Below are 26799 nucleotides of genomic sequence, written 5' to 3' on the forward strand. Positions count from 1 at the left end.
CAAGGAAACCTAGAGCTAATTTGTTGAATAAATCAAAATCGATAAACTTTTAGCTGTAATGTTCAGACAGAGAAAGAAAAATCACCAATGTCAGAAGTGAGAAAGTGGACATCACTACAAATTCTGTAGATATGAAGGGGAGAATAAAGAAATTTTATAAACAAGATTGTGCCAGTACTTTCTATAAGGTATACAAACTTAGCAAATTCCCTGAATGACATAAATAAAGAAAGCTCATTCATCGCTGGCCGGTGTGGCTCAGTGGATTGAGTGCAGGCCTGTGAACCAAAGGTCACTGGTTTTATTCCCAGTTGGGCACATGCCTGGGTTCATGGGTCCCCAGGGTGGGGCACCCGAGAGGCAACCACACACTGATGTTTCTCTCCCTTTTTCCTTCCCTTCCCCTCTCTAAAAATAAATAAATAAAATCTTAAAAAAATAAAGCTCATAACCTAAATCACTTTGTTTAAAAAAATTGAGGCCTATGTAGCTTCAGTTTTGAATTCTGCCAAACATTTAAGGAAGAATAATATCCAGTTTTAAGACACTTTCCGGAGCCAGTACTACCCTAATATTACAATCCAGTATCACTTATGAACTCAAAAGCAAAAATTTTTAGTTAAATTTTAGGAAATTAAATCCAACAATATAGTCTAATTAGACATCATAACCAACTGGGAAAAAACACTTAATATTTTATGTGTGATTCAGTGAATTCCTAAAGACCAGTTTTGAAAGAATCCGTGGCTAATTAATTTTAGACTGTAACTTTAAGATATTCTTCATGAAACAAAACTTTTTTGTTTTCTTTTTAAATTACATGCCATGTGCTGTGCTAGCTTCTTGAGATATAAAGCTGAATAAAACACCTTCTACTCTCAAGGAGCTCACAATAAAAATTTAATTGTCACATGCATATAAAGCCAATATAATTCTCAAATAAGTTTTTAAGAAACAGGCAATACAGCCTTTTCTGTTGGAAAAAAATTATTTGAGGTGAGTTCTATAAATCAACATTTATGGACTACGTGAAAGACAGGTTTGTAAACTTTTTAATTATGTCAGGTATGGATGAGTTGGAAACAGTGCTTGTTTTAAGTACCTTGTTGGTTAAGGGAAATGACAATACGCAGGCGGCGTCTCAGGAGCACCTGTGAGGTATCGGTACTTCGGAAAACCACGCGGAACGCTTTAGGAAGTGAGGTTCTGATTTACAGCCTGCCGTCTTGTCTTTCTCTCCTGCTCATTCCCAGAGATTTATTTCATTAGGTCTTGGAAAAAATCTCCATTTAGAAGTTGGAATGTTTGTTTGTTTTCATGGGCCCTTGTCGAGATGAACTGTGTTAGAGATTTTATTACTGGAGAAGGAGTAATTATTCCGCAGGGTCTGGAGTAAAAACAGCCTTGGCCACTGACCTCTTGGAGATGTTTCAACATGTGCAAGTTACGTGGTCTGAGCCAAAAGGGACAGTATGATCCACAGCCATTATTATCCACCCCCCCCCCAAATTCCACATAAAAGATTGGTTTTAAGTATTTCGGTTTTTTTCTCTGAAAAATTCTTCGTAAAATGAAATGGATACAGAAATAAGAGGACATTTGATAGCTCAGGGGAAATGCTCTGTTAATTTCTTTAAACTCATTAGGAGCTAGAGATGTTTGTTCTGATAGGATACAATTCCCACAATGAGGATGGGAGCCTCATTGGGCTACCGCTTCCCTCCATAAGGCGTTGCCATCTCTGTGCACACAGGCAGAAAGCCAAACCAGAGAAAGTTAAAATAAACACAAGAATTTAATCATATTAGGCAAGGGAAAATAAAACCTCAGCACTTCAAAAGAGACAGACAGTAACTTCCTAAGGTAAGCAAAAAGCAGAGGTTTGGCAATTGCCTGTTCCGACAGACTCCCCCGTTTACAGATGAGGAATCTGACACTGGGACTCAAACTTAGCTGAAGCCAACTAAGTACAGTGAAGCAGAGAGGGGATTTAAACCCACACGGGTTACCCCCACAGCGCATACGCTTCAGCAGAACGCGGTGCTGTCTCTTCTGCACAACCAAGTGCTGGACTGTCAGGTGGGGTGGGTGGAACCCACGCTGCACTGGGGGTCGTATTATTTTGAAAGTTGGGGAACCATTGTGATGAACATTGTACAAGCAGTTCCATTTCAGTTTTGTTAAAGAAATAAAACCAGCATGTCCATCATTTTTCATTGCCTAGCAAAAGCCTCCAGTGAAAACAGGAAGAAAACCTCTGATTTTTAAAAGGAAGACTTTAGAAACAATTTTTTTTTTTCAGGAAACACACACATACACATATCTCCAAAAGAGCTTTTGGTCTCTTGAAACTCTCTCTGATGAGCTACAACCTCATTTTCAGTAACTCTAGAATTTCTCCCAAAGTTGGAATAGTACATAGTGTGTGTGTTTATAGTGTGTACTTGCACATGGTGTATAGTCATTATACTCTCACTGATGAGAAGCTTTTGTTCCGTGAAGATGAATTTTTATTTGGAGACAATGAAAAGCAATTTGAGCTAAGTAAGATGGGTGAGTGATGTAGACTGGGGCAATATTAATATGAAGTAAAAGTAAGTTTGAGCTAAAAATAATGAAATGGCCTTTTTAACATTCAGCCACCAATGCTGACATTTACTTTTTCTAGCAAAGGATGCAGGTATCTTTGGAATCTAATTCCATTGTGAGCTAACTCTCCTTCCCTCACCTGCCCCCACCTTCACCCCGCTGCTCCACCTTTCTCTGCCTCGTTCCTGCCGCCCTTCATTAATGAGTATAATATACTGGAGATTCAGACATGCACAGAATTCTTTCTGTGCGGACTCCGCGCTGTTTTCTAGACTGTACAACACCATAAACATATATTGTGGCGAAGAAGCACCCTTAGATGTAATGCTGTAAGGATGGAGACATTTTAGTCACCCCGAACTTGACTGCAAATCAGTTCTCCTTCATTCTCACGTTTGTGAAAACTATAATTTACCCACTCCAAGATGAGTTGAGGTCCATTTGCTGTTTGAAAATGAGCTCTGTTCTCAGAATAATCTGACTAGGGTCCAGTAGAGGCGTTGTCTTAACCACTGCTGCCACCTGCTGGGCGTGTGATTCTTAGACTTTAGAAAAAGCCGTGCATAACGCTCCCGTCAAGATGATGCAAAATGCGAATATCATTAATAGGTAGTTTTGCTGACCCTGAATAATAAAAAAGAATAACTGTAATTAAAAACTTCTAAATCAAACATGCGAAAAGCACATACTCTGGAGATTACTAGGGACCTTACTAACCATCTTCTATATACACACACATTATTTTATATATATATATTTATAAATATATATATATATATATATATATATATATAAATATATATTTCTCTAATATATGTATATACACACATGTATATGAGTGTATATATACATATGTGTGTATATATGTGCATATATACCTATATATGTATATCTATACACACACACGCTATTTCTCTAAGTAATCATTGAGATTCCTCTGAAAACCTAGAAGAGCTTTACCAATCCACCCATTCAATAAACACAGGTGGACTCCTACTGTGCATCAGTGTGAGCTGGGGTTAAAATGCACAAAAGTGAGGACACACTGTGCCCTTATTCAGCTAATCATATAGTATGGGAGTCAACAGCTGATAAAATAATCACAGAAAAGAATGTTACAAAGTGAGTGGGGCACTAGTAAACAAGTAATTCTGAGTGTGTTATAAAAGAACCTTAACAAAGTGGTGTGGAGGGTGGGAAGTTGAGCTCTAACTCTACGTATCAGTGAACTGGGCGGGCCCAGAGGGCAGCAGGTGCAAATCTCTGTTGTAAGAGAAATCAGGACACTTGCCAGGTGCGGAAAGAAGGCCAGTGTGACTAGAGCAATGAGAGGAGGGTAGAGCAAGGTGAGGTTGGAAGGCAGGGATCCACAGGGCATGTTCTGCTTTGGGGTTTTATGTTTCCAAGTGGTGGAGAGACCTTAAAGGAACAGACACAGCTGGACATGAAAAGACTGGATTTGCATTTGCAGAAACCCACTCTTTCTGACAGTGAAGAGATTGGCGAGGACCAGATATATTGACGGAGACCAGTGAGAAGGTCCCAACAGTCTTCCTGGGGAGAGATGAACAATTCAGGTAAATAAATAAGGATCAGTCTAAAGGGTGATGAAGAGACAGATACTAGGTCTGTATGTGACCAGGTGTCCTGGCACAGGGATGGGAAACTCTGAGAACCACTTTCAGGTGGGGACAGTCCATCTTTAAAGAAACAGAGAATATCTCCCTGTATTAACTAAAAGTATCTTATTTCCTTCAAGTTCCATCTCTAGGGATACAGACAGATCCATTTCTAATCTCTGTCCTATAAGAAAAACCCTTAAACATGGAAAAATAACTGTCTTACACCCCCGAAGCATCTTTTTCCTGGTCAATATTTCAGCTCCTTGGACCATTTTCTCCTGCAGAACCATCTCGAGCTCTCTCATTCTTCTGGCTGTTTCCCTCTGAGTGACTGACTGCCAGGTGGTCAGTCACTGAAAGGGAAGATCTGAACATCACAATGTAAACCGAGATTAGCTCCTCTCTAATTTCAGATATATGATCTAAAATTACTTGGAGAGCTCCTGACAGTCAGATTATATAATACTATTATTAGCTCTTATCAAGGTTACTGCCAGTTAATAAGTAGCCCATACATAATACGGTACGTATTCCCTTTTTCCAACTGAATAAAGAATTGGGTTAGAGTGGATTAATTGGTCTTTCTGATGACCAGAGAGAGGTCTTTGTAAATTGGGCTGGAGTCAGTTGTGTTGTTGGGTTTGCTGTGAGCATCGACACTGTCAGAAGTCACTGTAATACGAGCTCTACAAGTGAAAGACAGCAGCACACACACACTCACACTCGAATCCTGCATTAAAGCATTAAGTTCCTCTGACATCTTTTTTCTTAGCTTTATAACAGTGCCTTTACCCAGATACTAGTACTGAAGCAGAAGAGGCACTCAATAAATATTGTTCAAAGAATGAATACACTCAGGTGATTGCTAAATGTACTTTAATCACACAGTTGATGTGATTACTTAAAAAAGAAAAAAAAAACACGGATGGGGCCTCAACCATCAGCATCGTACAACTTAGTTATGTGAATATTTTGGTAAGCTCTCTGTTTAATTATCTATACAGACAGAAGAATAACGTTCTCAGGGGATAACATTTTTTTCTTTCCCCTTAGGATTAAGAATCTTGTCTAAATTGCCTAGTCTCCTAGGGGGGAAAATGCGTTTTGTTTGGGTAATAGTGTTCCTTGGTCAAAGATGAATGTTAGCTCTTAGAAAAATCACACTAACGTTCTCCTCAAAGCAAAAAAGGTTTTAACTTGGATTTCTTAAACAGCTATTGAGATAAAAAACCAACTCATTCTTTACCTGAGGGTAGCTACTGACCCATAAATTGTTGCAGTAATAATCCCCTGCATTGGGATTACCGTAGACACACTGGCTTTAGAAAAGTGTTGCTAAAAATATAGTGAATACCCGGCTTAAAATAGCTAAACGTTAAATTCTAAAACAAACTTCTGAAAGAGGAACAGTTACAAAAGATATGAAAGAATATCAGATGTGCAAAGCATCCAACTGGAGCACTGGCGGCATTAAAACAAAATAAAATCATTAAATTCTTTCACTCAAAAGTGCTTGGGTCTCCAATTCAGTTCTTACTGCTGCAGGTGTGGACTTTTTTTAACTATGTGTCCTCCGGGACTGCTCTGAGACATAACTGATAAAGACTAAAAGTCATAATGTGTTTTTGCTTTTGTTTTACCTAGGGTTTTGTGTTGTTCCTAAGAAAAATACATTTTTAAATTCTGATGGGGTTCTGGATTCAGTGTTTAGCTGATAAATTTTTCTCAAACTCACCGGCATGTAAAGTATTTAAAACTGCCTTTAGCTTCGTTGTCAAGAGGTAGTTAGGTGCCTGCATTGAACGGTGTCACTGGACACCCTTGTAGCTCTGTTTGTAGTCAGATTGGATGCCTAAGGTTTTTGACTTTAGGAAGGTAAGCATAACTCACTCTTCCCTTTCAGCTTGGCCCTCCCTCTCTGTCATTACATACACACTTGGCCACACTTGAACACTCACTCCTAAATTCCAGAAGCAATGCCATTGGGATTTTATAGGAATCTCAATGAATAGGCCTGGAGAGAACTGCTTAGTAAAAATAGGGAGTTTTCCCTTCAGGAATATGGAGAGTCTTCCCATTTGTTCTGATTTTCATTTATGTCCTTTTGTAATAAAGCAAGAAGTTTTATAAATCTAGCATACTTCTTGATAATTATTTTTGTATATTTTTACAATCACGGTAAGTATTAATAGTATCTATTTTCCACTTTGTAACTGATAATTAGTGGCATATTAGAAGGATATTGATTTTATATTTATGCTCTACATAAGCACCTTAGTAAATGACCATAGTGGATCATAAGATTTTCATAAAATTTTAAAGAATATAACATGACACCCAGACAACAATGATCTCATTTCTTTTTCATATCTATTCCTCTTATTCTTAATTTTATCTTATCACACTGGATAGGATCTCCAGAACTGATGAATAATGGCAACAATAGAAAAATCTTTTACTTCCAGCTAATGAGAACTCTTTATATCAGTTTTGTTGAGGAATAATTGATAGGGAACTCTTGTGTTTCACCTTAGTTATGTATTTGTTACTGTTTTTAATAGACATCTTCTATCTGCAGCTTCCTCCCTTTATAGCTTTCCTAAGAGGTTATTTTCTTACTTAAAAACTGGTTTTGATTTTTAGTAAATGCCTTTTGAATATATATTATCACATACTTTTCCCATTTAATATGATAATAAATTCGATTACTTAATTTGCATATTATCAACTACCGTTGCATTCCCGAATTAAACCCTACTTGGCCAGGGCTTATCATTCTCACAGTTCTTCCTCTGTTTGGTCTGAATTTTTAAAGACATCTTAAAAAAAAACTCTTTGAATGTCTTTGAACATCTCCTTAGAGGACTCTGAGGATTTAACACTAAGCTTAATGGTTAGAGGTTTCCTCTCTTAAGGGAGTTCTTGCATCTAGAAAAAAGGATTTTTAATTCAGTATCATTATTACTGTAGTGGTAAGCAAAATAATTTTCAAAACCTTAAAATAAATCTATTCTTAGTTTGTGCTTCTCTACCCCTTAATTGCACATAAGCTCTGATCACTAACTCGTGATTTTTCTAAGGCTTCGGAATGTTATGCTGACTAATAATTGTTAAATAGAAATCATGCTTTTAAGGCGGATGAAATATTTGCAAAGAGCTTTAGAGCATGTCATGGGGATAGAATTATTTTTGTGGAAAGCAGCCCTAACTAAGATAAATGAGAAGCATGTGCACAAAAGTAACTTATGAGTCTACACTTTTCTAAATTTGTCTTGGGTATTAAAAAAAAATTAAGATCATGGTCCAAGTATCTTCTAAACATGTTTATTTCATCTGAGAATCTTACTCATATTATCAAATTATGCCTTTCTAAATCAAAATATGTCACTTAAAATGAATGAAATGATTTTTTAAATCTAAAATTGAATGATCATGTTAAGGATTAGCCAGGGACATAGTTCACTCCATGGTTCCTGGAGACTACCAACATCAGATCTTCTCAGAACCAGGAATTATTTGCTATTACAGCCGCATATTGAGACAGAAAATATGCCTATGATGCCTTGGGAGATTGTCAAAGACATTGGAGAAGGAAAAGCCATGAGTCACTTGTCCTGTAAAGGTACTGGTTTGATATGGAGGCCACTGGGAGCAGGAGACCCCACAGAAGTATCTATCCCCAAATTCCATTTGCCTCAGGGATAGTTTAATTGTGGGAATAAATCTTTTATTTGTTTATCTACCATGTTTTACACAAAATAAAATTTCCTTGTACCATAATTTATTGGATTATTTAACCAAATCTCTTATGGAAATACAAGGTCAACTAAAGCGTTTTTCCCCTGGGGGCTGGGGTGGAGAGAAATATGTTTTATAATAATTATCATATTTTTATTATCTTCTTTACTAGTTAGGCATGAAAAAACATTTTGACGATCTGACCTGTCACCTCCATTCATGAGTTTTCTGCACTGAGTTCAGTAGTTACATGCAGTCCTCAGAAAATAACCCAGACAGTATTAAATCCCCTTTTTGCATGGACCTACACCTGTTTTATGACCCTGCCCTTTCTTGTACTTACCTGTATTTCCTTAAATACGAAGACACCCCACATCGCAGCTACAAATCCTGGACCCTTAAAAAAAAACGAATTAAATCAGTTATTTTTCTGTGGCTGTACTCTACATTGGAGAGCTGAACTGATACTTTAACCACATAACTTTCTATTGTGAAAGCAATATAGCAATATTGTCAGGGAAATAATCTCAACTCTAACTTAACATTAAATTAACCTAAGTAACATTAGGTAAAATATGGGGGCTTTCATTTTTATTCTTTTCTTTATGGTACTCACTTTTATTATTTTGATGATGCTACATTTTGTGTTAGAGAACGCTTTTTTAAAGGTGCTCTATTTCTCATAAAATATTTTAACAAGCAAATAGTTTATTTTTTCTAGTAAACTCATTACTTATGGTACTGGAAATAGAATTAATAGGAAAAAGTGTCTGAAGAAGTGTATAACTTTTTCTGGGATGAGATCATCTCATAACTGAAGAAACTTCAGTATGTTCTTTTGGATCTGACAAATAATGTGCACAAGGAAGCAGCATGTATTTTAAAATTTAAAAGAGATGATACTACTTCACAGTGACCAACCAGATCTGACTTTAAACTCTAATAAATGTTAAAACTAGTACTCTGGGAATAGAGAAAAACCACGTAAGAAAAAATAAATAATAGGTTCATGAACAGGAAATAAAGACCGAAATAAAATAATATAAAGGACACGAGAAGAAAAAAGATGGGGAAAAAAGGATGAGGGTGCAATTTGAAAACTTAAGCTACTGAAGTCTTATTATTATTTTTTTAGCTGAGAAGGGAAAAAATAGGAATTTGAAATAGTCATGGTTTTTGCAGAGAAGGTATATTGCATTAGCATTTTTATGATTCCTTTTGAAGCCTGCACAAACCCTGGAAGTTTTAAATAAACAACTCCAGTATGTTTTCCCCTCCTCCACTTCTTCAACCGTCTACATGACTGGGTCAGCAAAGTCAGACTCCACTCCTGCCATACAGGCAAAGTAATAAAAATATATTGCTCTCCGTCTGTCAGCATCTGGAAAGGTCTACATCAAAAGAGCCAGAGAAATAGGTCAGAGGAACTGTCTGTTATCAGCGACGTAAGGTCCTAAGCCGCAAAATCCAAACCAGACAAAAAGCATCTGGGTCCATACTGACTTTGGACAGGATGGAACAAAACAATAGACCAGAGGATATAATATTAATGGATCGGGCCATTTGCTTAAAAATTTTATCCTCTTCAATCAGGAAATTCATTTCCCTTCAGAGTACTTGGTAGAAGATAATACCAAAAGGGTATCATTGACCTTTGAGGCCTTTTGGCTGATGGTTTTCTAAATATTTGCTGAGACGGCGTCTAAAGGTTATTGTGATGAGTAATGTGGTTACAGGAAGTGGTGCTTTGCTGAATGCTATTGTAAGTGAAAGTGTGTGCAGACTCTGTGATTCAGGGAAGGAGAGCCAAAGAGGAAGGGCATCCTAGGTAAGTAAGAGTGACACCTGTTTTGACAATTGGAATTGTATATTTCCCTTTTGTAAATGTATACAATTTGCATTTGTCGATCAGTGTTTGAAGACAAGGTGAGCTTGAGCCATCTTTAAGGGTGGATTCAGCTTTCAGACTTACAGGGAAGACCTGGAGCAGGGGTAGCAAGTCCTTTCTCATGCTGTGTGGGTTTTTTTCTTTGTGGTTTTTTTTTTTTTGCTTTTTAATTGAGTGTTATTTGCCAATAAACAGTACAAATGTAATTTCCAGGAACTCCTAATGTACTCACCAGTAGATAAGTAACAAGGGAAATATATGTACCTGGGGAAAACAGAGCTACTGGGATTCAAAAAATATGCTTTTTGGAAAAAATAACAATGACCTTATTTATAATTATTGAAGCTGATGATGGGCATATTTGAAATTTTCCACTAGAAAATATTAAATGTACTCTGCTCGGAAAATAAAATTAAAAAGAATGTAAGATCTTCGAGGGTAGGGACTGAATTTTTTCTGCATGTTGATAAGGTTGTCTTACACAGAGGAACAACAAAGTAAAACCATGTGAGAGCACAGGGGCGGTCAGGACCTATTGCTCATGTCCCAGCAATGCCTGTCCCTCCCAGGTGACAATCCTCAAGCACCAGGAAGCTATACCTGCTGGGTGGGATGACTGTGCTTATCTCCAGCCAGCGGTTCAAGAATAATCCTTTCGACAGGCACGTGTCCACAAGCCACTCTTGTCGGCCCCTCTGCCCACACTCCTTCTACAGCAGCAATTTATTCCCATTGCATTAGGTTCTATAGTTTTGCCTTAAGTCTTTCCCAAAACTTTGACATAGGCAACAGTGGTTGGAAAACCATCTCTCTACTGTAAATGTTTTTTTGTAAAAAAATATTTATTTATTGTTGTTCAATTTCCCTCGTAAAAGGCCCCATATTATAAATTCTGTTTAAAATTTAATGCTAGAAAATAGTTGTCTTTTCTGAGAAGATAGTATATTGTCAGTCAAAAAGAATTAATCCAGCTACCCCACTGGATTGCCCCCTTTTATGTGTGTAAAACAATTTTAATCACATAACTATTTACCCTTTGTGCTATTTGCTTTCTTTCTCATTTTTACTATAGTTTTGATGTTCTGTGTTTGTGTTTCTATTTGCTGTGGATGACGTGGTTGCATCTGTATCTTTTACATAAAGTAATTTCAAACCCTTTTTGGAGAACCCACCGTTGTTCAAGAATATAACATTTGTATCCCTTCATGAGGAGAATATCATACTGTATACTTCTCTATGAAAATTTACCTTTAAGCATTTAACTAGTAAGCTTTATATCCCATTGTTTATTATATTTCCCTGTGTTATGTGGTCACTTCTAGCATTAAATGATACTAGAATCATTCCCTTGAATGATGAGAAACAAACTCCTTTGTGGGAAAAATGTGGGTTCTTTGCCATTCCAATGATGAGGACTCTAACCTAAAAACATCCCTGTAACATGCTTGATTTCAATAACATTTTCCCCTAGCAGAGATTAAACATGTCAAAATGTGAGTTCTTTATAGTAAAAAACCTCATTTATTTGAATTTAGTTGTTCTTTAAAGCTAACTATTTTATGAACACAATAAAACTGTCAAAATATACTGTTTGAAACCCAGAATTTATATTAAAATTTAAGGATGTTTCAAACTTTAATGCAACATGTTTTAGATTAGTTAATATGTTTTTAAAAAGCCCATTTTCTAGGTTTGCACAGGCAGGACAATAAAATGTTTCAGGCAAATTCTGTTTATGATGATGACTTAAGAAGCAAGGGATATAGGTAAACAACCGGTCAGCAATTGCAAATACCTAGAGTAGACATAAGAGCCCAACATGAAAACAGTTCATTCCTGGGTGTGTATGCCAGGCCTATTACCATAATGAACCCAAAACACACTCTAAGCTGGATTCTACACTGATGGCAAACCGGAGCACCGTGCACTGGAAAGAAACCCTGTACTGAGAAGCCCTGAGATTCCCACTGGCTTTCTCACTCTCACATTGCTGTTGGCGATGGCCTCAATTTTCTCATCTTCAAAATGGGGACAATCCTATTGATACTTGTCCTGCCTAGGTCAAAAGAAGTATGTTTGTTTTTCTGTTACCTATGTGCTACATAATATGTGCCAAGAAACCCCCAGCCAGATGAAGCAAATTGTATTATGTGTGCTACAATAGATGGCATTACCCAGAGACAGTACTTTGCTTTAGCACTTTCTGAAAGCCCTCCCTAAAAATATTGAAGTTTCATGTGAAGAGGGGGAGGAAGTACTTTCTGTCTCACAGGTTGTCAGGCCACTCAAGGGTGACAATGTACACAGGAGCATTTTATATTTATAAACTGTCATGTAGAGATGAATATTGTTCTAAATAGCAAGTTATAATACATCTAAAATGACATTAGGTAAAATGACCAAACAAACACTGCAAAGGATATCAAAGATGAAGAAACCTGAAATGAAGTTGACAATGTTCTCTTGGCAATTAAGGACATGAGATTAGAAAGCATCTATCAGTTTATTCATACGAATCTATTATCCTACTTGTCCTCCTAAACAATAAAACTCTATAGCAGGCTTCAGTGATTCACTAAGAATGCTTCAGAAAAGTTAGATTTACATGTAAAAGACAAAACATGGGAAAAACAGTTCGGCTACTTACAGCAGTGATGATCGGGAAACTGACCACCGCACTGAGGGAGTGATTAGCTATGAACCAACAGCAGGAAGCGATGGCCCAAAGGAGTCCTGACAGAAATCCTGAAACACACACAAACACCGCGCATTTACAAACCACGCTCCCCTCCTGAAAAAGCTGCCCTCTGGATTTAGCAGGAATATTAAGGCACACAGATGGCTGTGTTCCTATCAATGTTATTGGCCAACATGGATTTTTGAGATATGCTTCATGATCATTTTGGAAACCACTGATTGCTGTTGATTGCTGTGGGTATAATTATCAATCCTTTCACTTTATTGACATTAAGTGCCCAAAGTAATTATTAAGGAAAGACTGTAAAGGGGGACCTAGTGAAGATACCAGATCTGAACGTGCTCTGCAAACACCATTTACTCTAGACCATGAACATAAAAACAAGTGAAATTCAGAATGATGCTTATAACTAAGGAAAAAACCTCCTAGAATCTGAATGAAAATAGCAGCTAAAAAACCTCATGATAATTGAACTAAGCCTTTAATAAATATTCTACCACTTTCTATGACAGTATAGTGGTATACTTTGACTTAAATCAATCAGGCACTCAAAAATGAATCTCATAAATGCTTTATTTTGTTCTACAAACATTTTACTTACATACTTCTATAAATTGAATTGCAGCAAAATCATAAATGAGAAATTATATATATTTTACTATCAATGGGTGATGGATTAAGTCCAAAAGCATGTACATTTATCATATATTTTTTGAGCTCTAAAACAATTTCTCCTTAATTTTTGGAAAAAATGTTTGCTTTCCCAAGATTCCTGTTTATTGATAATTAAAAAACAATAAAGTCACAGGACTCTGACTTTTAATAGAAATTCATAGATAGCAAAGGAGAAATAATAAAGTACAATGGTCAACATACGCTATGTTTTGGCATAGGAAATGATCTTAGCTTCCTTGTTCAAGTTTTAGGTTTTATAATAATGATGAGCAATTTATATTTTGTTTCATGGTTTTTAAATTCTTCATGTTTGTTGGTGAATTGGGCCAAAGCAATGAAAGGAGTGAAAACACATACACAGGATGGCTTGGTTTCCAGAAGATGCTTATTTAAGTTAAATAAGTAAAGAATGATACTTTCATAGAGTAAGAAGATTTTCTGTAGTAAATATTCTTACCTGGCAAGACTGCTTCAGGATATAGTTTGGGATTATTTTTCATGGTTATACAGTAAGCCAGAAAGTAGACCGTACTTGTAAGAAAGATGCCACTGGAGTGTGCAAAAACATAGTCTAAATCTGAAAATACAGATTATAAAACTCTTAAGTGTATCGTTTTAGTCATTTCAAATATAATTAGAGTTCTAGAACAAAACAAACTCACCAAGATTAACCTTCAACATAAAGGCACCATTAATTTTATCACTCTAGTTTTCTAAATGCTCTTTATATAGAATTTTAATTAACATTTAAAACCTGGAAATATTAAGTAGTATATTAGTTAGCATATTCAAATCTGAAAGACTCATCTTCATGATTATTTTGAAAAGCTAAATAAATAACAAACAGTACCTTCTTTTTTTAAGAATTGGTATTCAGACCTAATTTCACTAATGGCTACAGCAATTGTAGCACATTTCCAGCAGATTGTAGTGGGAGTGGGTGTGAGAAATTGGGGGGACTGCTAATGTTATATGATCTATTGATTAAGTTGGAGACCAGGATCTCTGTTGCAGATGACACCTACATAGAAGAACATTATGAAGGGACACCAAAGTGAGTTTTAATCAGTTGTTTACTGTAAACCTAATTACACTAGGGATATAATGACATGTGATGGTCACCAATGTCTGAGAAACCCATCTCCACCGAGTGTTCAAGCAGACAGTACTTTGGCCATAAAGATGGGTAGGTTCCAGCTGGGAAAGTCACATTGGACTCAACATTTCTCTCATCTAAAACTTTGCCTAAGATAAGTGGCCATATTTAGGGAGGAAAGTTGAAAAGATCAAAGAGTTTATCTATTCTTCAGAACCATTAAGGCCTACTTCTGGATCACATAAGCACCACACACCCACCTATGCACTAGCACAAAGGCAGTCTAACAAACCATTCAAAGCACGACCAGCCCCAGCTGGTTGGCTCGATTGCTGGAGCGCCATCCAGTATCCGGTACATCACAGGGTTGCAGGCTTGATCCCTGGACCAGAGGCCTAAGGAGGCAACTGACCCATGTTTCTCTCATATTGATGTTTCTCTCTCTTCCTTCCTCTCTCTAAAACCAGTGAACATATATCCTCAAGTGAAGATTTAAAAAAAATTTCAAAGCACAAATCAGCTGCGTAGCAATCCTCAATCCACTACTTGCTGTCTTTGAGACTTAGTTAACTTACCTCTCTGTCTAGATTTTTTCAACGATAAAACAAGAATAATAATGCAGTTCAACCAGGAACAATTGCTACAAATGAGTTATTGTAATGTGCTTAGAACAGTGTCTATCAGAGCATGTACTCCTGATGTGTTTGTTAAATAAATGAAATTAAAAAATGATGCCCCTTTAGAATTATTTTTTCATAAAGAGTGTTCCTTTCAGACTACATTTGAGTTGTCATAAGAAAGATCCCTGAGAACTGACTGTACTACTTATGTAGATAAATTTTTAAGGACATTGTTTATTATATCCCAGTACTAAGGACGACTGTACTCCTGAACAATTAGTTGTTTTTATCTTGTGCTCACTAAATTGTGGTGCTGGTCTGACTTCCATGGTGACTATAAGAAATCTTGGAACCAGATTTAGGGCCCATTTCTATCAAGTGTACAAGTGTGGTACAGTTTTTAGACTGATTTCTACTTATTTTTTTTCACTCTTGTTTTTCTTTCTCTTTTAATTTACTCTATGTTCTATTTTACTAGTTTTTACTCTTTAAATATAAAAAGAATAAAAATATGAAAAGAATTTTTAGAAAATCTAAAAGAAAAGAGAATAAAAAAATTTGGTTGCTTTTAATGGAGTTGAATATAAAAAGGAAGAAACCAACTGTGGTACCTATTCAAGGTCTATCTACTCATTTAAAGTTGAGTTAAAATCCAGCCTTTTCATCAATCAATCTTACCACCAGACTTTGGCACGCCACTCTCTTCTTTTACCTGAACGCCGATCACATTAATTTTATGTACCACCCAATTTAGAACTTTATTATCCATGATCTCATCCTTTTATCATTTTGTGAATGTAAGCCATGTTTCAACATAATTGCAGGGCCTCTGGAGTAGACACCTTCCATCTCTTTTTGAGCCTTCACAAGGCTAATGCACATGGTGTTGAATTTACGCCTAAGAAATTAATTCTGTCACTAGAAACAGGTTATTAAGGAGCACTGTGTAGGCATTTCAAAGTACCGCTCTGTGCTTAACAAATCATATCCACTGACTAAATAGGCTGTATTCTGACCTTTAGGAAGTTTATACATTGACTTTTACTTAATTTTAAAGTACCATGTATTCAAGTTTAGCTTTTTTTTAAAGAAGAGAAGAATATATGTTTACCCAGAAATCATCTAACCAGAAAATAATCTCCAGATCTTAATGGAAACCTGAAAACCGTGTGTTTAGATCCAGTAGAAAATGAATGCTGACTGAGGTTGATTATAGCTGTATGTTAGAGATTTTGTTTGTATGAAAATACTCAAACAGTCCTTTATTACTTTTAGTCTTCAGTGCCTTTGTAATTCACCCCCTACAATGAAAAACTAAGATCAAATCTATGTAGCAATATTTACTATGGTCACACTCTTTTTTAGTGATTTTATTAGGGTGGCATTGGTTAATAAAATCATCGATTTCAGGTGTGCAATTCTATACACATCATCTGTATACTGTATTGTGTGCTCACCACCCCAAGTCAAGCCTCTTTCCATCACCATTTATCCTTCTTTACCCCCTTCTACCTTCCCCCACCCCCTATCCCTCTGGTAATAACCATACTGTTGTCTGTTTCTATGAGTTTTTGTTCATTTCTTTTTGACTTAATCCCTTCACATATCTTTTTTTTAAACATCATTTTGTAAAGATTTTATTTATTTAAGAAAGATGGGAAGGGAGGGAAAAAGAGAGGGAGAGAAACATCTATGTGTGAGAGACACAGCAAATGGTTACCTTTCACACGCCCCCAACTGGGGACCTGGCCCGCTACCCAGGCATGTGCCTTGACCAGGAATTGAACCTGTGACATTTAGGTTTGCAGGCCAGTGCTCAGTCTACTGAGCCACACTAGCCAAGGCTAATCCCATCGTCTTTCTTAAGTAGAAAATGAGGTATTGAGCTTATTGATAAAATAAAATAACTTTTTACTCTCACCATACTGGCTTGCCCCTGAATATACACTGTCATTTCTTTTGCCGTGGTCCTTGATATAAATGACCGGCACAAATGTCGATCCATAGAGTATTCCAGATATCACTGCAAGACTGCAGCCCCTTAAAACACAAATAAGTCATTATTAACCTTGGTCAAAAACACTATTTCCGACAAACACACAAATGAAATCATAACGCAGGCATGCTTCAAAATGTAAATCACAAGCACTGATGCCAAAATCTCCCCTCTCTCTTGAGCTCTGTGTCTGGCAGAAGCCAAAGAGATACTCCACAGGGTCAAAGTGGCATCAGGACTGAGCACAGCTTCAGTCCTCCGCTGTCTAATCTTGGAAACACATGATTTACAGAAGTTATATACAGATGATTATAAACTGTCATTACACAGATGAGAATGTTGCCATCATATTATACAGCCTCCATAAATAAACCTGGCTCTCTAATTAAATTTTGAAGTATCTGTAGATTGGCACTGTGCCCTGTCCTGTTTTTAAAAACCCTGCATGACATCTAGCACAGGGCTAGGCCAGAGTCAGTTCTAAACAGAGGCTGTTAAAACAGCTGTGGAGATCCACAGATTTCCCTGCATCTTATTTGACTATGACATGGTCAAGAGGAAGTCCTGACTTCATAAACTACTTGAGATACTTAAGGTAAAATTACTTCTTGTGAGAAGGACGTTTCATCTTAAGCCCTGGAGTCGTGGTGACTCCTCGGACTTGGTGTCTGCAACGAAGCCTGTGTTTCTGTTGATTTTGAGGAGAGGTCACTGGTGTTTTGGAACAGTCCCTTTAACTTAACCCAAAAGGACATGGTATGAAACAGGGAAGAGTTTTAGGCAAAACCATTCCTCTGCAAACTTAAAAGCAAATGCTTGAAGTCTATTTTCACAGAGCTTTAAGGAATATAATGCTGCAGAAATAACTGCAGTAGCTTAGGAATTCCCCAAAGCACTGAGCCCAAGGACCTCTGTATCTGAAAATGCAGCGGGACACAAGACAGTCTCTTCACCAAGGAGCTAAAAATGTCAGAGCTTGTGTTACCAGTGTCTTCTTGAACTCAGATGAATGTCACTGCACTCTGGTAATCCCTGCTTTAACCAAATATCAGACGGGATAACAGAGTCTCTTACACTGCTCGGGAGTGCACGGTGGAGAGGTTATCCACCCAGGAATGACCAGGACAGGGATCTTGAATTTCGTCGGTCACCTGTTGAGAACATCAGCACAAACCAAACAAAAACAGCCTTCAGTTGTTAATCGCATTGGTGACATAAAGATTTTCAGTGTTTTTCTCTACTCTCCCAAACATACTTAAAAAATGTAAACATTTTGTACTAAGTGTTCTGATTCTGTGGACTCTCTTATCCAATTATTTCTAATTCTCATCGTCTTTAATGCAGAATGGCTTGGTATTGGTAAGTTGACCATGTAAATGTTTTTACAGTTTTGACATGTGGTTATTTTGATATACCTAACAAAATTAACAAAAGTTATTAATGCTTGTTTCGCTTGAATATTTTGGTATTCTGCAAAGGAATGAGAACCAAGGAAAACTCAGACTCTCCTATGGACGGGCCGCCTTAGATCAATAGGCATATTTTTATTCAGAAAATTTTGTTTTTACTGAAATTAGTAAAAAAAGTTCTAGCCATGTGTCAAGATTAGGCTAATACTGTAAATCAGCACAAATTATGAAAATTACTGATAAAAAAGCATTTCTATTATTGTATGTAATCACCTTTGTCTCTTAGCTGAAGTTCCTTGCTGTTCCACTCCTGCTTTTGTAAGAGATAAGAAACTCAGTTTGAAGTCTTTGTCATGTGCTAAGTCAAGTTTTCCTTGGGCGATAAGTGAGGTTGTGCTGTATGTATCTTTAAACTTGGTCTACTTGTATCCTTCCACATTTTTGCCTAGAAAAATCTAGCCTACTACTATGTATAAGGATGTCAGGTCTTAATCAACTGTGGTGTCAGGCCTCTTTTAAACGTCATTCCCATCTCATCTAGATTTGCTCTTCCAGATTATCTATCAATCAACAAGTTGCATTCATGTTATTCAACTTTTCCATTCCTTTGTTTGAAGGGTGTTTGGTTAGGAGGCATATCTGAACCCTAAAATAGGCAAGGAGCACCAGACAGCTTCTGTTAACACCAACTCCTCCATCCCCAGGAAAACACCTCCCTGATTAGAGATGCTTCTGGATTCACAAATCTCTTTTTTTTTACACTTAACTAATTTTATTTAACTTGGGTGTCAATTTCACTGAGGGTTCAGTTATTTTGGCTGATAAGTGTTTTGATAGGAGAAGAGAGAAGAAAAGATTAATTTGGAAGTAAGGACTAGAGAGGCAGCTTCTTCCAGGAAGGCAATACTTCCCTGACGGTGTGAAGGGTCAGATTCAGCGGCAACCAGAGACCACGGAACCCTCTGCAGGTAGAAGAGATACTTGAAAGAGGAAGGACTAGAGAGTCAGGGCTCCCAGCAATGGGGGTTTGCCTTAAAATAACTATCTAAGTAGCCATGGCACTTCTGCAGAGTCAGGTCTCTTTTAAAGGTTGTTCCCATTTACTCTAGATTTGCTATTCCAGAATAATTTATGGTCATCAAAGTCAACACAGTCACTGCTTACCTATTTCCCGTCTTTGCCTTTGAGTGGAACAGGATGTTGCAGACAAGAGAAATAGGAAGGAAATAAAAATGCAATTCCTACTTTTGTATGACGTGACTCACACTTTCATTGGCTTCCTCTGATTTACTTCCCCCTGCATCTTCCTGGGCCTACTTTAAAAATGCCTTTCTCCTTCTTTCTAAAGTAATTTTCATAATTCTCTATGATATTCACGGCTCTCCTATTGTAGAAACACTTAAATCACTCCAAAATATCAGCTTACATATACAGTTTCTTGTAGGGCTCTACTGTTAGTAAAAATAGACTTCTGTGTTTGCTGAGAAGCTTTCCTGGGGAAATACTGATTGCTACATAGACCTGGTCGTAATAAATATTTTAGGTAACCCTGACTGGAAAAATAAAAAACACAAAAACCATCATCTTTTCATTCTTGTTTCAAATCTATGCATTTTTGTTTTACCTTAATTTTATGTTTCAAAGCACATTGTCTCCCACACTATACTCACATGCTCTGTCATTAATGGTGCGGTGTCCACAGAATATGTGTTGTTTGGTATTTCACTTTTGATAAAGAAGAATATGAAGGCACTGTAAAGAAAATAAATGTTAGTGGTATTTATCGTGAACCCTGGTTCATATCAAGGTGCTTGAATTTTAAGGAAAAACACAACTTAAGTCAAGTCCTGCAGACATGATGATGATGTCGCTCCAGGGGTCCTGCCCTCCCTCCCGACTGCCATTCTCCGTGGTGCCTCTCACTGTCCTGAACCACAGCAAGTTAAAAGCTAATCTCATAAGCTTTCCCCTCAATCAGGTCTTTCTCCTGATTTTCTTGTTTCAGTCAGTGTCTCCATCTTTCTTTTTATTCCTGCCTAACCCTGGAATTACATGGTAAATAATACAAATAAGAACTACCCTGAAATAATAGTTTTTACCTATTATGTTGGAAAAAAATCCCCAAGTTTAATGACACCTTCAGTTGGACAACTATAGGAGACAGGTACCTCTGATGGGCGTGCGGAAGCATGCGACTCCCATGGAGGAGACTGTGGGGTTATTTACCAAAACCACGGGTGTGTCCACTCCTGGCCTTACCAATACGTTCCAGAACCTATAACACAGGTGCCTCCACGCTCAGGCAAGGTGACCTTCATGGTAACACAATGGAATACTGTACAGCTATAAAAGAGATGCTTTTTATGCTCGGATAAACAAAGACCTAGAATCTATTTTAAGATATAAAAGCACACGCATAGCCTAATGACTTTTTCCCCTTTAGCATCTCTCGGAATGCACTGTCTCTCATGTCCAAAATCTTTGAATAAATATCTCACTTACTCTTGACTTTTGAACCATGCAAACATGTTAAAATATTAAATCAATGTAAGAAAACTCATGACTTTGATACACTTTTAACATTCATTTTTAGTACCTTTGTATGGTTCAAAAGTTACAACAATATATAATTTTTCCAGAGTACATATGTGACTGAAACAGTGTAGGTAGCTAAGTATAAAAAAGTGCTTATGATGTGCTATTTTTCACGTAAAAAGTAAATCTTTTCTAGATAGCTTCCTTAGTTCAATCTCTTACTTGCTTTAAAAAACTTGAATGGCTCCATAATAACTTTCACTGGAAATTTAACTTTCCTTTTTGATTTCCTTTGCTCTCTGCATTTCACCCAACTCATCACATAATTCCCCACATGGACTTCTATCTCTGACCGTCTCTAACTAGCAGGGCCCCCATCCACAGGTTGTCTCCCCTTAGACTGACCGGGAGAGATGCCTGGGAGGCATCTATGCAGAGACGTCTAGCCTGGTCTGGAGTGAGATGTAAGGACTGTGGGTGGCTCTGAGAAAGGTAATGGCTCGAATCAAAGATCTGGGTTTCCTCACAACACAAGTCTCCAGTGAATGCCAGTTAAGTGAGAAGAGAATGGAGAGTAAACTGAAGGATAATCCAGAACATTTCTTTTGTAGTAGGAAAGAGAATTTTTTATGAACTCTGACTCTTGAATCTTCATTAAAACATATCCAGAGTGTCCTGGACATTGTTTCTTGGTATCTGCCTCACTTCACCCATGGACATTCTCTTCTAACTATGGGTCTAGAGGACCAAACACAACATTTTTCTCAGACTGTACTAGCAGCGAGGTTTTGCCAATGAGAGGGATATATATGGGATTAAAAGGTGGGAGACACCATTTTGTTTTGGCGATGGCTCCAGAAATTTCTGCAGTAGCCAGTGCTCAGGGCAGAGGCAATTTTTTCAGTGGTGTTGGCCAGACTGTGCGCTCCAGGGTGTACAGTGGCATCACCTTCTTCCTGATCCTCTGGGCCTCACAATGCTTTTGTAAACAATCCCCTATGTTAAACCTTCCGCTATTTAAAAACACCTGGAGCAGTTTTGGTTGTAGAGACTGACTAAGAGTTAACCTTAGATATCATACAGGGAAAATGGAAGGCTAGAAATGATCTACCCAATCCTTTAAAAACTGAATTGTACAGTAGTAATAATTTCAATTTTAAAAAGAAGAGCAACATCTAAGCTAATGCAATCATATTCCAAGTTTCCTTATCCTAACCATGAAGCTCTAAGCTTATTCAATGGATGCTCTTCAGAACAAACTGATTGAACTGAGTTAAGATAATGAAATAAAAGGTTCCAGAAACTTCTTGCAGTAAAGAAGCATAGAAGGGAGTCAGGACCCAGTAGAAAAAGAGATCATTCCATTTTCCTGCCCCAGACAAAGCTCCAAATTAAGCAGTAGTCCCGGGGTCACCGATTAGTTTACCAATGAGTTGGACATGCACATCCAAAGGGGAAAAGTAATTGCACGTGAAATAGTTATTAATAAGAATAATGACTATCATAATTAAAATTACCCAACATGTAGAACAATAGCACTATACAAAGAACATATTTCATTTCATCCACAAAATATCTTATGAGGCTGATACAATTATTATTCCAAATTTATCCTCTGATGGCGAAACCAAAGCTTGGAGAAACTAAGTGATGTGTCCAAGGTCACACAGGTAGAGGTGATAAACATGAATGATCTGTAATTTTAGAGAATATCCATTTTCTAAAGAAAAAGAATATGGACTTCCGCCAAGATGGAGGTTTAAGGTGGATGTGCCTTGCCTCCTCTCACAACCAAGTTTAAGGACAACTAAATATTAGCATCAGAAAACACAACCAGAACACGGAAAACTGAACTTTTCGGAAGTCCGCAAACAACAAATTCTTCGGCCCGACCGGTAAGGGCGAAACCGGCGGCGGGTGAGGAGTTACAAAGGAGAACTCGATCGACCCGGGCGCGGGCGCGGAATCCAGACGCGCGAATCCAGTCGCACGGGTTCCAAACCCAGGATTGGACCTAGTGAGCAGCCCACCGGGTGAGCGACTACGGAGGAGTCAGCGGGGAGGCGGTGGTAGCGACTTGACTGTGGGTGCCCGGATTCGCGCAGGTGAGGGAGTGAGCAGTGGGCGGCAGCGGCGCCATTTTCCCCGCTCTGACCACGCCCCCACATACAGCGTCACAACCCAGCGACCTGGGACTCCAAGGCGCCGCTTCTCTCACTTAAAGGGCCAGAACAGACCAAAAATGTCGCAGGGGGACCTCAAAGTCCCGGAGATAAATCTAAGTGACGAAGAAATAGCAAATCTCTCAGACGCACAGTTTAAAACACTGGTCATCAGCTTCCTCATAGATCTGGTGGACTATAGCCACAAATTAGAGAAACATATGAAGGCTAAATTAAGGGAAATGAATGGAATTCCACAGGAAACCCATAGAGATGAAAAAAAAACTGGGACTCAACTCAATGGAGTGAACCAGAAGGAAGAAAAAAATGATCAATCAGAAAGGAATGAAGAAATAATAATTCAGAAAAATGAGGAGAAGCTTAGGAACTTCCAGGACATCTATAAACGCTCCAATATCCGAATTATAGGGGTACCAGAAGGGGGAAAGACACAACCACCAGTGGAAAAATTATTTGAACAAATAATAAAAGAAAATTTCCCCAATCTGGCAAAGGAAACAGACTTCCAAGAAATCCAAGAAGCCCAGAGAGTACCAAAAAAGTTGGACTCAAGAAGAAACACACCAAGGCATATAATAATTACATTAGCCAAAATTAAAACGAAGGAGAGAATCCTGGAAGCAGCAAGAGCTAAGGGGACAATCACCTACAAAGGAGTCCCCATCAGGCTGTCAGCTTCTCAAAAGAGACCTTACAGGCAAGAAGGGGCTGGAAAGAAATATTCCAAGTCATGAAAACTAAAGACCTACAACCAAGATTGCTCTACCCAGCAAAACTTTCATTTAGAACGGAAGGACAGATAAGGTGCTTCTCAGATAAGATCAAATTCAAGGAGTTCATCATCACCAAGCCCTTATTATATGAAATGTTAAAGGGACTTATCTAAGAAAAAGAAGTTAAAGAAACATGAACAGTGAAAGGACAACAAGCTCACAGTTATTAACAACCACACCTAAAACGAAAGCAAACTAAAAGGACAGCTAGATCAGGAGTGGAAACATAGAAATGAAGATCTCAAGGAGGGTTAGCAACAGGGGTGTAGGAGGAGGAGAAGGGGGGAGAAGGTACAGAAAATAAGTAGCATAGACAGTAGATAGAAAATAGATGGGGGGGGCAAGAATAGCATGGGAAATACAGAACCTAAAGGACTTGAGACACATGGACATAAGCTAAAGGGGGGGTAATGGGGGGGTTGGGGGGCAGGGTGGAGGGGAATGAAAGGGGGAATAGAACAACTGTAACAGCATAAACAATTCAAAAAAAATAAATAAATTTATTTAATAAAAAAAAAGAAAAAGAATATGGAGCAAAAGCATGCCTGGTGAGTGGGTAAATTGGTCTTAAATCACCATTATATCAAAACTACAGCATGCTAACATTACAATTTCTGGCGTAAAGAAATTGTTTTTGAGAGAGCTACTCAAAGCTAGAATGCTGTGTGAATTGTACAAAATACATAATGTTGCCTCTAACGAAAAATGTCAGGAATCTGCTATTTTAGAATAATCTATGTCATTTCTTCTCCAGTTGGCCTGAAAACACTCTCTAAGGCAACATTTCAATGACAAAGATAGTGCTCCTGAGTGTGGCTGGGGAAAAGTCATCATTGGAGGGGGAAGGGAAATAGAGTGCTCTTTCCCCGAAGAATAAAAAAGTACTAAAATTTTTCCAGGCAGTGCTATCCATTATGTGAAGGACTGACGGGGAATATAAATGCGGTCTAGAGAGGAAAGAGGACGGAATGTAAGGTGACCTAATTTCTGTTAAAGTCTCACTGACTGAACACTGCCATAGGGAGATGCAGAGTCACTTTCATCCTCATTCATATAGAGCATACAACTAGACACAGATATACCTAAAAAACACTTAACACAGGGTGTGTGTTAGCACAGGGAATAGATCTGGTTACCCAACTGGGTTAAGGAGAGTCAGGTGAGGTGACAGGGAAGTGTCAGCTGGGCGGCACAGAGTGAGTTAGAATAAGAGGAGAGAAACAGTGGCTATTCCGGGGGCCTCAGGAAGCCAGCACGACACTTTTGTACATGCCATTGTTCAGTTTGAAGATACTTGAACGTGCTGTTTCATTCTGTTTTTTGATCCACGTGTTACAATTTTCTAAATATTACAGATAATGGAGGTGAGCTCAAAAAGAGCATTTTCCCCGGGTCTCAGAGCTTTCGAGACCCAAGGCTTGGACTCCTGACCCCAGAACTGGTGCTTTCTGTCCTCTCAAGCCAAGTCTGTCCATGTAAATGAAGAATCTGAGGAAAATCGAGTCAATTTGTGAAATTGCAGATTTACAAAATGTAAACACATCAAAATACTTAAAAAGCACTCTGTACGTTTCAAAGAACAATAAAGGCATTAGAACCAGCTGTGCACCTTACTACCGAGAGCCCAGCTCCGAAGTAATTGAGCAGTGGTTTTGGTACTTCTTCCGCATCCATTCCAAACCAGCCAAACCTGGAAATTAAATCACATCAGGAGATACTGCTGAAAATGGGTTCATTATAGTGTTTAAGGGCATGAAATCAGGTTCACATCCCAGGTTCCTCATTTACTGTGACTTGGATAAGTTATCTTCCCTGTGCCTCAGTTTCCCATCTTTAAATGGGGGTATTATACCTGCCATATAGATTTCTTATGGAGGTTAAATGAGTTAGTACATGTTAGTACATGTAAAAAGTACCAGTGCCAGTATCCCCTTCTTACTAAGACTAAGAAAGAAGGAAGAAAAAAATAGATTAAGTGGGTAATTGAATGCTAATTGGCTGGTTGCTGTTTTGTGTAGTATTTGAAATAGCCTTGTAAATACCGCTTGTTAAAGACTCCCATTCTCTGGCATCACCTTAAATTCCTTTTATTTCCCACCTTGACATCATAGTGATCATTACCAACAATCACTGTGAAACACCCAGGAGCAAGAGAAAAGGAGGAAAGGAGAAAATAGTAAACATAAAAAGCGGGGTGGGGAATGGGGACAGGACAGGAAGGAAGGAATTGCAGGTTAGTGTGTTTGTTTATTACTGAAGTTGTTAGAGTGCTTAAGTGGGAAGACCAGATCAGAATGGAAGGTCAGAGTGATGATACTCCCCTTGTATTCATTTCCCGCCCTCTACTTGAATGTTAGTCTTAGTGCTGACCGAGAGCAGTGCAGTGAGGGCCCGCAGACTCCCTGGGACCAGGAGGCCGGCTCTGCAGCTGCCCTGGGCCACAGCCTCGCCTTTAGGCAGATATGGCTGTTGAGCAATTGCAGTGTGGTTACCACTGAGGAACTGAGTGTTTAATTTTATCACATTTTAATTATTTTAATTATTTTGGCTTTTTATTTTTTATTTATTTTAAATTTAAACACAATTTCAACATTAAAAATTTTGGGGTGACATGGGTTCATAAAATGATATCGGTTTCAAGTGTGCAGTTCTATGATACATCATCTGTATACTGCATTGTGTTTACCACCCAAAGTCAAGTCTTCTGTCTCCATACACTTGACCCTCTTTACCCTTCCCAGTACCCTCCCTTTGGTAGCCACCATACTGTTGTAAATTTAAATATAAGTGGCCACATGAGGCTTGTGGTGACTGTATTGGACAGCCCAGCTCTAGAACTGGAGTTGGCAAACTCTTCCTTTAAGGACCAGAGAGTAAATATTTTAGGCTTTGTGAGCTGGATGGGGTCTTGCAACTACACAGCTCTGTCACTGTAGTCTAACAGCAGCCAGGGACAATACGGAGATGGAGCAGTGCG

At 38.1% G+C, this 26799-nt stretch overlaps 1 protein-coding gene across 4 annotated transcripts in view; it reads right to left on the reverse strand.

The window, feature by feature from the left end:
- The window catches only part of TMEM144 (transmembrane protein 144), a 35422-nt gene continuing 8623 nt past the window's right edge, over window positions 1-26799 (reverse strand). For 3 of the 4 annotated variants that reach the window (XM_037125734.2, XM_037125735.2, XM_037125733.2), the window contains exons 5-12: window positions 25432-25512; window positions 20002-20083; window positions 17997-18073; window positions 16848-16966; window positions 13668-13787; window positions 12485-12582; window positions 8293-8346; window positions 2-3213 (exon numbers count right to left, since the gene is read on the reverse strand). In XM_037125734.2, the coding sequence (XP_036981629.2) occupies window positions 3130-3213; window positions 8293-8346; window positions 12485-12582; window positions 13668-13787; window positions 16848-16966; window positions 17997-18073; window positions 20002-20083; window positions 25432-25512 (715 nt within the window). In that variant the 3' untranslated portion in view covers window positions 2-3129. Of the gene's footprint in view, window positions 3214-8292; window positions 8347-12484; window positions 12583-13667; window positions 13788-16847; window positions 16967-17996; window positions 18074-20001; window positions 20084-25431; window positions 25513-26799 lie in introns of all 4 variants that reach the window. The other variant, XM_037125736.2, reaches the window with a different exon arrangement.

Source organism: Artibeus jamaicensis, unplaced genomic scaffold (genome assembly GCF_021234435.1).
Source record: "Artibeus jamaicensis isolate MK-2021 breed Jamaican fruit bat unplaced genomic scaffold, CSHL_Jam_final scaffold_537, whole genome shotgun sequence".
Lineage (NCBI taxonomy): Eukaryota > Metazoa > Chordata > Mammalia > Chiroptera > Phyllostomidae > Artibeus > Artibeus jamaicensis.